Genomic DNA, 14,584 nt, shown 5'->3' with positions numbered 1-14,584 from the left:
GGTGTATTCTTGGTAGCTGTGGGAATCGGTGGGCTTGAAATGGATATTGGATTCGAGGTGGTTGCCTGAGATGTAGACTGAGAGTTCCAGGAAGGTGAGGGAGTTGTTAGAGATGGTCCAGGTGAACTTAAGGTTGGGGTGGACGGTTTGGTTGAAGTGGATGAACTGTTCAAGCTCCTCGTGGGACCACGAGGCAGCGCCGATGCAGCCATCAATGTAATGGAGTACAGATTGTTGCACATAACCTACAAAGACACAGGCACAGGTTGGGCCCATGCAGGTACACGTGGCCACGCTGTTTGTCTGTAGGAAGTGGGAGGAATTGACAGAGAAGTTGTTGAGGGGGAGGACAAGTTTGGCTAAGCGGATGAGGGTGTCAGTGCAGGAGGAATCGTCAGGCCTGTGGGACAGGCAGAAGAGAAGGCCCTTTAGGAAATCTACATGGGGAATGCAGCAACATTTCCACCATGCACAGCCTTTGCATTTTAAAGAATAATGTACTCTTCCTCAGGTGAGGAGCTTAGAATTAGAACAACACGGAGGCAACCATTTCTGTAAATTCAGTGGAAGCGTCACCCGACCTGACACATTAACTTTGTTTTCCCCTTCAAGATGCTGCCGGAACTGTTGAGCTTTTCCAGCAACTTTGTTTTTGTTCCTTTAAATTATGACTCCTTTCTTTGCTCCGCAGGACGCATTTTGACACTGTTGCTTCCCTAATTAATCATGTTGAAACCATGTGACTTAACGCAGTAGCCTCCAGTCGTACTAAAAATGTGCAGTTTAATGACGTCCTTTTGTCATTGGGCTGAGTACTCGCTTCATCATCAGTAATACTGGACAGACTTGCTCACTGTCATCCATTACTCTTCACATGATTTGGCATCACCATTTGTTTTATTGATGCTTACAGTGAATTGTTTGCTTAAAAGGTAACATGAGCGTGCTTGTGAACTTCTCTCTGAACTTGGAGAGAGTTGCTACATAAATAAATGTGTTTGTGCAGCAGTTTATATCACGGAGCATATATGCAACACATTGGAATATAGACTTAGAATTTTTATCGAACAATGGATCGAATGTATTAAAATATACAAAAAGGTAGCACAGCCACAGCAGGATGAAACCACTGGATATTGTGAAGAGTAAAATAATAGACTTTCTTCTGCTCTCCATCTCTGGGTCAGAAGAATTCTGTCCTTTGCTCTGATCCTGCAGTCTCTTACGAGCCTGACTGGCCACTAAAATTTGCCTGACTGTCAAAGCGTTTATCAAAAGAATTAAAGCAAATGGGAGCATTGGAGTTAAGATCTTTTCAAAGCGTTTGAATCCTATCCATATGGGATCGTCATAATATGCTTCATTGTTCACGCAGAGCCACTCGACATTGTTAAAGATTTGGTAAGATTCAAACCGGAAGTAGGTGGGAATGTTTTTGAAACAGGTCAGAATGCCTGTTGTTGATAGAACTGCTGTTGCAATTTTCTTGGTGCAATATTTCATTTTCAACTTCTGGCAACAAATGGCAACAAATCGATCAAAAGTAAAAGTGACGGTGAACCAGACAGAACAATCAGCGGTAGCGCGGCGCAGCACAGAGGTAATTTTACAGACAGCGGTCATATCCAAGAAATTGACAGGGAAATAATATTCATTGATCCGGTAGAGTGTGACCTCAAGGATAACATACAGTAGATCCGCTGTTGCCATGGCAACGAGGTAACAAGCGGTGCATGAGGAAATTCCACATTTTCCTCTGAATAAAATCACAAGTGCCAGTGAATTCACTGTGAGAGAATGAAGGGAAAGGAGATGCGAAATTACATTTAAAAAGTCATTCACATTTTCTCAAGACAGACCAGTGAACACAAACAAATCAGCTGGAGAGGGTCCAGAAGAGATTTACAAGGATGTTGCCTGGGATAGAAGGTTTGAGTTGTGAACAAAGGCTGTGTAGGCTGGGATTGATTTCATTGGAGGCTGGGAGGTGGAGAGATGAACTGCTGAAATTTTGTAAAATAATGAGAGTTCCAGATAGAGTTGATGGTTATTGTCTTTTCTCCAAGATGGGGAATTTTCAGATGAGGGAGCACAAAACGTGCATTGGCTCTGGCACTCAGTAAACTCACATTTTTTTAGGTGAGAGGAGAGATTTTTTTTAAAAAAAGGACATTGAGGTTTTTTTCGACACAGATGGTTGTTCAAGTGTGGAATGATTTTCCAGAGGAAGTGGCGGATGTACAGTTACAATGTGAAAAAAATATCTGGTTGGATATATGAATGGGAAGGACATGGGCCAGGAGCAAACAGGTGGGAATATTTCAGTTTGGGATTTTGTTTGGGATGGACTTCGTGGAACAAAGGGACCTGTTTTAGTGCTGTATGAATCTATGTCTCTATGACTTCAACTGGCCACTGAGGTATCGTGTTCAGAGTTGTATGGGTTATGCGGGGGGGGGGGGGTGGATCTGGGTGGGATGCTTCAAGGGGCAGTGTGGACTTGCTGTGATGAAGGGCCTTTTGCCACACTGCAGAGAATCTAATCTAATCGAATCACATACAGATCAGGATAAAGATCTATTTTAACGGACATCAGTCAGAGGGGTGCAGCAGACTCCTGTCCAGAAGCAGGTGAGTGCTTTAATAGCCCAATGAGGAATTGTGTGTCTGAAGCTGGAGCAGTGCAAGCTTGGAGTAGACCATCTGCTCCTCCAGCTGCAATTTGTACCATTTCGTTTTGCGCTGCAATGTGCATCACCTGCAAAGAAATACCTACAAACTCATCAGACTCACCTTCTGATTTGTCCATCTGTCCTTCACACGTCACCTTTCGTGGTGTTCCCTCCTGTGGATTAGCCTGACTCACCCTGACTTCAAACTCGAGCCATAAATCCCCAGCCATGCAAACCAGCCAAAGCTTGTTGATACTTTGCAAATCAATCTTTTTTTTTATTTTCCCACTTCTGAATTAGCCTCAGCAATGAGCCAAGTGTTTGTGATCGATTAATGAACAGAAAATCGGGTAGATTTCCCTGTATTCCTTCATAATGTTTGACACCCAAATTCCAATGGACCTGTGTCTCTGTGACGAGAGCCCAGTGTACGTGAGGGTGGATGCGAGAGGAGAGCTCTATAGCTCTGTTCCCACTGCTCCATATATCACCAGGTGAAAACGAACCACACAAGAATACACCTTACTTCACACAAAATGATATGTGAATCAGGTTCATCAGCAAACACAGTTGTTTGTTTATGAACAGGAATAAAATTGTATATCAAGTATAACGTCACTGACAAACATGGAATTCCGGGAGGTAGAGGAGTAAACGTTTATCCCAATTAAAATTGCCAAAAGACTCCTTCTGTCTCTCTCTCTCCCGTTCCCTAAAATAGCAGAGAACAAAACAGGCTTCCTGCAGAGATGGAAAAATTCCAAAACAACAGGTGTTCTTTGACCAATGGGTTATTTGAGAAGATCGAATGCAAAAGTTTTGGATATTTCAGAGTCACTGGACGTGCGTTGGAACATGTGTAGTCCTGTCACCAAACATGCACCTTTCCCAATGAAGCCTTGTGCGCACAGATTTTCTGAAAATACAATATCTTGATGCTCTTCCAGTCTCTTTCAAAACAAGGAATAGGTTTCAGTCTGAAATGATGTTGTGCTTTTTTTTTTGGTTATTGAATTAAGTGAGTCACTGTTCAAAACATACTGGTTCATGCAACCTCAATCGTTCCAGACACTTTAATCAACCTGCACAGAGATGTGAGATACAGGTCGGGAATTTGAACCCGGGCATGATTTTGCTCAGGGTCAGTACAGTACCATCGCACCACAAGAACCTTACCCCGAGCAATCACAGACACTTACCAGGCAAACCGATTACAGCAATTGCAACATAGAATATATTCCTCACCAACTGAATTGGTCGATACATTTTCTGACTGGAAAGATCAATCACTTTGTGTTGCTCGTAATGTCTCTGATTCAGAAAAAAGATAAAGGCCCTTACTTTATAGCCTACAGGAGCTGCCACGGGATACTGTGTTTGCAAAATTTTCCAGTTGTTTGTTTTCCAAAAGGCTCACAAACAGAGATTACGACAGTCAAGTTAACTCTCCAGTGATGGAAAATATTTCACAATTTGTTTTGGAGAGTTCTGCAGCTCTCCTGAGATGAAGAATTTCAGTTGAGTGACTCTTAGGCTCAAAAATATCACAAAATATTCCCACCCAGCATTTTGCCACAGGGTCTGTACTGACTGGTTCAGATCTCTGGAAGAGCAGCTCAACTTGTCTCAGTCAGCAGCCCCAGTTCAACTATCACTCCACTAGTTCCCTCAGCCAGTTCAGGAGTAATGTGTACAGTTCCAGACACCCTGGTATAGAAATGATATTATTAAGCTGCAGAGGATTCATAAGAGAATTACCAGGATGTTGCCAGGAGTGTAAGGTTTCAGTCAGATGGAGAGTCTGGATTGGCTCGAACTGTTTTCAATGGAGCATAAGCAGTTAAGAGGTGACCTGAGAAAGAATTATAAAATCATAGTGAGTATAAATGATGTGAACGGCAGGGCCCTTTTCCCTTGACTGGGGGATTTCAAGACTGGGGAACATATCTTTAAGGTCACATGAGAATGATTTAAAAAAGACACAAGGTCAATATGTTTGCAGAGGGAGTGCTTGTGTGCAGAATGAAGTTGGAAAGAAAATGATGATTGTGGGTTCAGTTGCCAACTTTAAAAGACATTTAGACAAGTACATGAATCAGAAATGTTTGGAGAGGTAGGAGCCAAGGGCAGACAGATTGGATTAGCTCAGTTTGGGATTATGGCCAGCATAGACTGGTTGGACTGAAAGGTCTGTTTCCATACTGTATGACTCTATGAACCAATGATTTAGATGTTTACTCGATGCCTACAGATTAAATCTTGCTTACTTACAATCCGAGACCATTCATTTCAGATTCTAACCGCTGCCCAGTCAAAGGAATGTTTTGTATCAGAAGACGCTTTCATTCATACAATTGTGGTTCAATGTCTGCATGAAAAGCCCAGTTGGAAAATTTCATGTTTTAGAAATATCACCACATCAATCTCCCATACTTGATAACAGTACAAACCAGCTCTCCATTTCACAAAACGCAGGCCCACTCATTCAAAAATTGACCTGAATGAAACCTCTGTGACATCATCCCTGAGTACCGTCAAAAGTAATTGTTCAGGAGCTTCCCTCGGTATTTATAGTGGTTGAATTGACTGGTTCACAAGCCTCAGGTCTTTGGGCACATGTGACATGACATCAGAGATATATTTGAAAGAAGGCAAAGGATTCCCTTTCCCTTTTTGTCCTCACACTGGTGCTGGTGTGGCCCATTTGGTGGTATTTACACTCAAATGTGGTGTGCCCAATGGGCCAGTGCTTCCCATTTTGAACAAAATGCTGCAATGTATTCCACGTCTGGGAAACAAGGAGCATAACAAGGTAGAATTCAGCACTCATTTGGAGAGGGAGGAACTTGGGTGAGAAATAACAGAGTTAAACTTAAAGGAACGATTGATGACTCTTGGTGTGTACCTGATGGAGTTTAGAAAGATCAGACAGAATCTGCTTGAAATGTACAGAATACTGAGAGGCCTGGACAGAGTGGACGTGGAGAAGATGTTTCCACCAGTAGGAGAAATTAGGACCTGCCTGTACAGCCTCAGAGCTAAGATGCAACCCTTTAGAACTGACAAGAGGAGGGATTTCTTCAGCCAGAGAGTGGTGAATCTGTGGAAGTCATTACCATAGAAGGCTGTGGAGACCAAGTCTTTGAGATTTATAGGATGGAGCTGGATTACCATTCGGACACGAGGCTTTGTTCTTTTGTGTCTGTTTGATTGTGAGTTAAATTTCTCCCATTAATGTGGTGTACATATGGATTTTATTTTAGCACCCGACACCTTGGGTTCAAGATAGAAAGATGGAAACTGGGAGCAGTAGTCAGCCCTTCAACCATTGGAAAATTGCCATTTGATATGATCATGGGTGATCCATTAAAGCATACTCCCAATTTCTCTGCATACCTGTTGATGACTTCAATGTCTAAATGGAATCAAACTCTTTCTTGAACTTAATTCCTCTCAAATGTCCATGTCTCCACCTTTCTCATCCAATCTCTCTCTCTTTCTTAGCCAGAATTAACCCAGTCTGCTCATCTCTCTCATGCCTTGTCATTCTGTCCTGACCCATCCTTCAGTCTCCTTCATCCAACCTGTCTCTCATTTTGTCAATCCATCTTGCCCAGTCTTTCTCACCCCATCTCTGTCCCTCTCCAACCCAAACTCTCCCTTCTGCTCTCCATTTCTCTCTCATACATCAGTCTCTCACAGACTGTGTCACCATCTCTTACACCCAATCTGTCTTTCACTCTGTCTCTCTCTATCTCCTCCGACACCTCAGACTCTTTCCCATGTACTCGCCTTCTTCCTTTCTTTCTGTCTTTCTATCTACCTACCTACCAACAAATCTATCACCCTCACTAAGCCAAGTGAGGTCGGCGGGCACCACTGGAGTGAAGGCAATTGCATAGCCTCACTGAGGACATATCCTGAACAGAGGGAATCTAGGTCAACCCACATCAAAACCCGAAAACAAAACCAAGCCTCAGCGAAATGGTTGACATTTTCTTCAGGATCTGGGCTGGCAAGCCATCGTCGGTGGTTCAGGTATGCGGTCTTGAGAAAAAAGAGAGTCGCCCAAGGCCTGAATTGAGTAAGACAATGTTGGCCAGTAAACAGGACAGTCCACACCCTGGAAAACCCATTCCTATTTGTCATGGAACAATTAAATTGCTCCGCAACATCCAAGTCAGAACAAATTGAAATAAAAATCTGATGAAATGATCATCCAGTTCTAATGGAGGTTGTCGCTGGTGTGGCCATGTCAGTGATTGCAGAACCAGTCCTTCACAAAATTTGCTGAGTACTGAAACCCTTAAGATGACATAAACTGACACCTAGACAGAGAATCTGTACTGGAGAAACTTTACAGGTTCAGGGTACAACTTCGGTTCCAGTCACTTATGAAAAGCGGTTTGTTGAAGTTACATTGATTGCAGTAAAAGACACGGACCCAGCACTGATGAGGCAAAATTGATTGAGAAAGATTCTCGTTGGTTGGCCCCATGTTCTTTGATGAGCAAATGGCTGCGTCAGTGAAGTCCTAATTAATTCTCTGGATGTGTTTCAGGAAAGTCAAAGGACTATCAAAGGAGCCAATGTCACCCTATATCAATCCCACGGGTTTGAAAGGCCTGCTCAGTGCCTTTTATCTTGCAGGGACAAGTAGAGGAAGAAATCTGGAGGCGGGAATGTGAATAAAATATCAAACGAGTGCAGTTTGCAGAGTGGGCAGCCCTGGTCGTGCCGATTGTGGAGCCCAAAGGGACAGGCTTCTGTGTTCAGCAAGCTCTCCCTTGAATTGAATCAAAATGGTTTTCATTGTTCATCATTCTTGTTTAAGCTTACAATGTAACGTTTCATCTGCTGCTTTAACCACCATAGTATGAAAAAGCTTCTATTAACAGGACAGTTACCTGCCTCAATGGCGATTATTTTTTTCATTTGAAACGCAGTCTTGTCAACTACATCGCGTCATAGAGTCCCCACAGTGTGGAAGCAGGCGATTCAACACATTGAGTCCACACCAACCCTCCAAACAACACAACCACCCAGACCCACCCCTATCCCTGCAACCCTGCATTTCCTCTGGATAATCCAATTCGCCTGCACATCCACAGACATGATGGGCAATTTAGCATGGCCAGACTATGAAAAACAGCGCATTTTTCAACTGTGGGAGGGATCACCTGAAGGAAATCCACGCAGAAACAGAGAGAATGTACAAACTCCACACAGACAGCCTGGAATCTAACATGGGTCCCTGGCCTCAGGGGCAGCAGTGCCAACCCACAGGGAGCAAAGTACTTAATTTTCAAACCTACCACAAAAATTAAATGAACACCCAAATGCACTAATCTGAGAGTCAAACGCTGAAGTCAATAATTTCAGAATGTAAAAAAGTGCACACATTTCACGAAAATACAACACAAACTGATTTGTCCACTTTAACAAAAAAACACAGAAGAAAGTACAAAATCTCACATGTATTCACGCCATTAGAGCTGTCACTCAACCTTTCCAAATCCCTCAGAAGTTTCTTTCATTGCATTATCCTCGCATCACAGATTTCCCTCTCAGGTACGAGCTTGGAGATTGTCAAAAAGCAAGCTGAGATAAGAATTGACAACTGATTGGATGCTTGATACGAAAGGTGTGCCTGATTCTGGGGAGGGACTGAATTCTGCCAGTGATGATGGAGCGGGGATTTGGCTGCAATCGCTCACTTTGTGTGCATTTTTCTGTCTGATTGTGTGGAAACAGCAAAACCCATGAAACAAATCTTAATGGAGAAAGTTCAGTTCAACTGGTATTTAAGATACAATTGCGGAGCAGGAAAATCTGTGAATCACCAGCCAACCAGCCACATCCCACAAGCAATTCTGGTGAAGCCAAACTCATTCCATCCTTTTTTGAATTTGACACGTGGCATTTTGTTTCAACATTTACTTTTGAATTCTCTTTCCACTGTAGTTAATTTACTTGTAGTTGTGATTCTTCCCTGTGAAAAGTGCAGTCTCTCCAACTGCACCGTGCACGACTTGGTGACCATGACCACAATGTATCTGCTGTCTACGATCACAAATATCATCCAGAAACAAATTATTTCTTCATATGCTTCACAAGACTCTTTCCTGGATCTCAAACTCCCTGCTTCTACTCTATATATGAACCTCAATATATAGTCAACAATGTGTCCTTAAATGCCAGCTTCAGGAAAGCAAATGGGCTGAGCCACTGCAGAGTGAGTTTGACTTATTGAACAAGTTTATAGCCCCTTTGCTCCCATTTTTGTTAAATCTGCTGATCAACACACTGACAGTCAAGCACATTGTAATAGTTAGTCAAGCCCACAAGAGACTGAGGTGCCAGAATAAAGGAGGGAAGCACAGCCATCCAGAGATAGAGAATAGAATGAAGTCAATTATTTTACTCTTCACTATTTCCGGCAACTTTTGTACTTCTATGGAATGGCTAAATCATAATTTTCATACATTACAGTGTTAGAAGAGGTTATATAACTGAAGCCTTCAAAATATGGTGATATATTGCATTTATTCTGTGGAATGTTAGTTCTTATACAAATGCTTTTATTTGTTTGGCAACACAATCCAAGCTTAGGCATCTGATCAATCTCTGGCTGCACCACTTGCTTGACTAGTGCAGAAATACAAAAAAAAGAGAATCAGCCAAGAGGCGGGTGGTATTATTTCCAATCCATAAGTGCCATCCACATCACTGACACTGAGCGAAGATACACGGCCTGAGAATGGTGGGGCGGGGTGTTGGGAGAGAGACATTTGAGTTGGAGCACCCGCTGAAAGACTAGATAGGAAACAGCATGTGTGGTCTACTCCCCATATGGTGGAAGTAGATTGATTCACATCGTCTTCACTCAATTGGGAAAGTGCTCTGCCTCTTTGTACCCAATTACACTGAGGGTGGGGTGGGGATCTTCACAAATATTAATAGTTGAATCAAAACATACAAATTCCACACATCACCTGTTGGTTGGCAGCAAATTCACAGAAATCTCTGACAATTTGCCTGTGCTTTCCAAGAATTAAAATTTATTGCTGATTAGTAAATGCAAATCACAAGTAAACTGTCAATGTACGGGTCGACAGATAACATTCTAATTCTGTCTTATGAAGCCAGCACAAAGATTCAGACACAACTTCCCAAACAATAAAGAACGGAGAGGATGGTCTGTAGTGGGAAAATGATGTTACGGCGAAAGGAAAGTGTGCAGTGGGCAAGTGATTTTCCATAGATAAGAAGGTCTGCAGTGGGTAAATGATGTTACAGAGACAGAAAGGTCTGCAGTGGGTAAATGACGTTACAGAGACAGAAAGGTCTGCAGTGGGTAAATGATGCTACAGCGATAGGAAGGTATGCAGTGGGCAAATGATGTTACAGAGACAGGAAGGTCTGCAGTGGGTATGTGAGGTTACAGAGGTTGGTAGGTCTGCAGTGGGTAAATGAAGTTACAGAAGTAGGAAGGTCTGCAGTGGGTAAATGATGTTACAGTGACAGGAAAGCCTGCAGTGGGTATATGATGTTACAGAGATACGGAGGGCTGCAGTGACTGAACAATGTTACAGATATAGGGATGTCTGAATTGAGTGAATGATCTTCCAGATATGGTAGTCCTGCAGTGACGCAGTGATGTTCCAGAGAGAGGGAGGACTGGGTCACGGAGTGTCATTACAGAAATAGGGACAGCTGCAGTGACCGAATGATATTGCAGAGACTGGGAGAGCTGCCGAAAATGAAAGATGATACTTGTAGAGGGAGGACTGCATCGACTGAATGAGACAGTGAGGTCTTCAGTGACTGAATCATGTTACAGAGATCGGGTGGCCTGTAATGAGTGAATGATGACACAGAGCTAGGAAGGGCTGCAGTGAATGACCGATGTTTCAGCCATCGGGGCAGCTGCAGTTACAGAGGCGGGTTCGGTCGCAGAGACTGAATGATGTTACAAAGATAGGGGTGTGGCCTTTGACTGAATAATGTTACAGTGAGAGGATGGGCTTCAATGACAGACCGATGTTACAGGGAGAGGGCCGGAAGTGAATGATGGCACAGAGATAGTGATGTCTCAGTGAGTGAATGATGTTACAGAGATAGAAAAGGCGGAATTGACTCTTTTAGACGTTGCAGGGACAGGGGAGTGAATGATCTGATCGATGGAGGGAGTCTACATTGACTGAACGATGTGACTGAAGTCGAGGGGGCTATATTAACACACAGTGTTAAGGGGATTTGGAGGGACGCAGTCTGTGGACGATTTTAGAGACTGGGATGCTGCAGTGACTGTATGACGTTTTGGAAATTAGTTTGGCTGCAGTGACTTAATGATGTTATCGAGATAGTGAGTGTTACAGAGATTCAATGATATGACAGAGATAGTGACGACGCATTGAATGGTTTTGCGGAGTTACAGACCTAACGCTGACTGCAGTGAGTGAATGATGTTCCAGAGATCGGCTGGTCTGCAGTCAGTCAATGGCTTTTCAGAAATAGAAAGGTCTGCAGAGAGTGAGCGATATTACAGAAAGAGCGAGAGCAGCAAGGAGTGAATGATGTTACACTTGTTCGGACGTCTGCAGTGATGGGACGATATGACAGAGGTAGGGAGGTCTGCAGTGACTGGACGATATGACAGAGGTAGGGAGGTCGGCAGTGACTGGACGATATGACAGAGGTAGGGAGGTCTGCAGTGACTGGACGATATGACAGAGGTAGGGAGTTCTGCAGTGACTGGAAGATACTGTCGAGATACGGAGTCCTGCATGTATTAAATGATGTTCCAGAGTTCATGACGGCCCAGGGACTGAATGATTTTGCAGATTTCTGGAGGGCTGCAGTGAGTGACTGATATTAGGTGATAGAGAGGCCTGTGGTTTATAAAATATGATGCATAGATAGCGAGGACTGCAGGAAGTAACTGCTGTTACAGAGATAAGAATTGCAGGAAGTGACTGACATTCCATAGGGAGGGAGAGCTGCAGTGAACGAGCGACATTACCGACATAGTAAGGGCTCATGTGGCTGAATGATCTGACAGATATTTTGCAGAGACAGAAGGCTTTCAACGACGGAATCAAATGACGGGGGTGGAGGGCGGGTGAACTGCAGTGAGTGAACACTGTTACAGAGATAATGAGGTCAGCAATGACTGAATGATGTTCCAGAGATTGGGATGCCTACAGTGAGTGAATGATGTTTCAGAGACAGAGAGCACCTGCAGGTGCTAAATGATGTCACAGAGATAAGAGTTGCAGAAAGTGACTGATATGACAGAGACAGGAAGAGCAGCACTGACTGATCTGTGTTATAATGAGCGTGACAGCTTCCAGAGGTGAAGGACTTTGCAGATACAGGGAGGACAGCAGTAAATGAACGACGTTGCAGAAAGAGCGAGAGCTGCAGTCAGTGAATGATGTTGCTGAGACTCGGACAGTTGTGGGAAATGAATGATGTTACAGAGATAGAAATGGCTTCAGTTAATGAATAGTGTTTTAATGATACGAACAGTTGCCAGAAGTGAACAATTTTATGGAGAAAGGGAGAGCTGCAGTGACTGAATGATATGACAGAGATAGAGAGGGCTACATTGGATCAGTGTTGTGAAGGAGATTTGGAGAGCTGCAGTTTGTGAATAATATTGCAGTGATAGGGACCGCTGTATTGGGTGCATTATACTTCAGAGACAGGGAGGCCGCAGTGACTGTACAATGTTATAGGGATAGGTTTGACTGCAGTGACTGAATGATCCTAGACAGGTAGAGAGTGCTGCCAGCATTAAATGACATTTCAGAGATGGTGAGGGCCCAGTGGCTGAAAGATTTTGCAGAGTGAGGGAGGGGTTCAGTGACGAATGATGGTACATGTATAGTGAGGATTGCAGGAAGTGAATGATATCAGAGAGAAAGCAAGGGCTGGAGTGTTTGAATTATGTTACAGAGATAGGCAGGGCTGCCATGAGTTAAATATGCGACAGAAATGGGAACGTCTGCAATGTTTGAATGATGAAACGGAGTTCGGGAGAGCTGCAGTGACTGAATGATATTATAGAGACATGCAATGCTGCAATGACTGCATGATGTGACAGAGAAGAGAGACATCCAGTGAGTGAGTGATGTTACAGACATAGGGAGGGCTGCAGTGAGTGAATGGTGATGCAGGGTTAGGTCGGGCTACATTGTGTGAATGATGTTACACAGATTGGGAGGTCTGCAGTGACCGAATGATGATGCAGAGTTAGGTAGGGCTGCATTGAGTGAATGATGTTACAGAGATCAGGAGGTCTGTGGTGAGTGGATGATATTTCGAGATAGTGAGCGCTGCAGGGATTAATTGATATTCTAGATATAGTGAGTGCCCAGTGGCTGGATCATTTTGCAGACTTAGGGAGGACTACATTGAGTGAATGATTTTAAAGAGATATGGAGGCCATCAGTTCCCGAATTGTGTTGCAACGACATGGAGGGCTGCAGAGAATGATCGATTTACAAGGGAGAGGGAGGGGGAGTCAATTAAATTTTATCGTGTTGCAGAAAATATCATTTCCCTTGTCTTGCCATTTTCTTTTATGAGTTATTCTTGGAAATGGTTTCTTTATCAGATCACAGTCAGATATTGGCCATCTGTAAGTATTTCATATTTAAGATGACTTGCGGATGAGTGTATCTTGATTCCCAACATGTGTGGGACTCATTCCTTCATCCATTGCGGTATTTTGCAGGCGATGTGGTGCACATTAATATGAGGCACTTTGAGGCATTGTGTCAAAATCCATCTGATAATCCAAATAGACCATATCCTCTGCTTCGCCGCACGAACTCTGCCTGGAATACATTCTGGAGATCTACTCAGACCTCCCCTTCACAATTCCGCGCTGCCTGTGCTGAATCAAAGGTTTTTCTACTTGCCAAATAATCATTGGGTTTGGACTAAATCGATCACCTTCCCGACTTCCGAGGTTGGGTTTACAGGTCATGCATTTTACACTGTTGCACTCCCTCCTAGTTAAAACAATACTAAGGGCGTAATTTCTTCCCTGCCGTTTCTTTCGTTCCTGCGATTTCCATCTCTTTCTCTTCATGGAATTGACTCACACGAGTGTTTCTTGATCTATTTTGCTGACCATTGTGGGAGCATCAGCGAACATCCTTTCCTCTGATATCATGGTGGATACAGTGTAAATGGTTCGGCCTGGTTCACGACACTGTGGAATTCCTGCAGAGATATCGTGGAGCTGGGTTAACCACCCTCTTGGTCAAATACAACCAACTTTCATTGTCTTCCATAACGCTCTGAATCGAGGAAACACTGTCCCCAAATTGCATTGCCTCCGGTTCTGCGTTGAGCCATTTTTCTGCAAATTACCAAATGTCTCGGTGGTGTCAAGGCCACTCAACCTTACCTTTTCCACAGTGTTTGTAATTCAGTGATAATTAGAGGAAAACATACCATGACAATCTTACTTGAAGTATTCTCACAAATTCGCACTTTTCCACCAGGCGCAGACATTGCTCTTCTAAGAATAATATCCTCTTCCTGATGTGAGGAAAGAATCAGACCAACGTAGGAGGACATTTCCCGTGAATTGTGCCTCCCATCCTGCTCCGGAGGACACTCTGTGACGCTTTTCATACCTCGTTTCTTCATAGTCACCCAATGGTCTTTTGTGTAACTAAAAACGTGCTGTTTATTCCATCTGTTGTCTGTAGGAACCTTTTATTGTTGTTGCATCCATTTCGTCTCAACTAATGTTAGACATAATTGCTCCTGCAGAACCTTTCCTTTCGGGTATTCATCCAGCAATCACTATTATCTATTACCGTTGCCATGATGTGGAATTACCATTTGTTTTATTGATGCTTACAATGAATAATTTGCTTACAAGGAAT

General features: G+C 43.4%; 1 protein-coding gene across 1 annotated transcript; it reads right to left on the bottom strand.

Annotated features, from left to right (window-relative positions):
• Nucleotides 1-897: 897 nt before the first annotated feature.
• On the bottom strand, nucleotides 898-14,342 carry LOC132207512 (probable G-protein coupled receptor 139). Its single transcript, XM_059643366.1, has 3 exons — nucleotides 14,145-14,342; nucleotides 3,872-3,983; nucleotides 898-1,787 (listed from the first exon to the last, which is right to left on the bottom strand). Exons 1-3 carry the CDS (start codon nucleotides 14,340-14,342, stop codon nucleotides 898-900), a joined length of 1,200 nt encoding a protein of 399 aa, XP_059499349.1.
• Nucleotides 14,343-14,584: the final 242 nt, after the last annotated feature.

The sequence above is a fragment of the Stegostoma tigrinum genome, chromosome X, assembly GCF_030684315.1.
Source record: "Stegostoma tigrinum isolate sSteTig4 chromosome X, sSteTig4.hap1, whole genome shotgun sequence".
NCBI classification, from domain to species: domain Eukaryota; kingdom Metazoa; phylum Chordata; class Chondrichthyes; order Orectolobiformes; family Stegostomatidae; genus Stegostoma; species Stegostoma tigrinum.
Note: the sequence above shows the minus strand (reverse complement) of the source record. Positions and strands in the feature narration are given on the sequence as shown.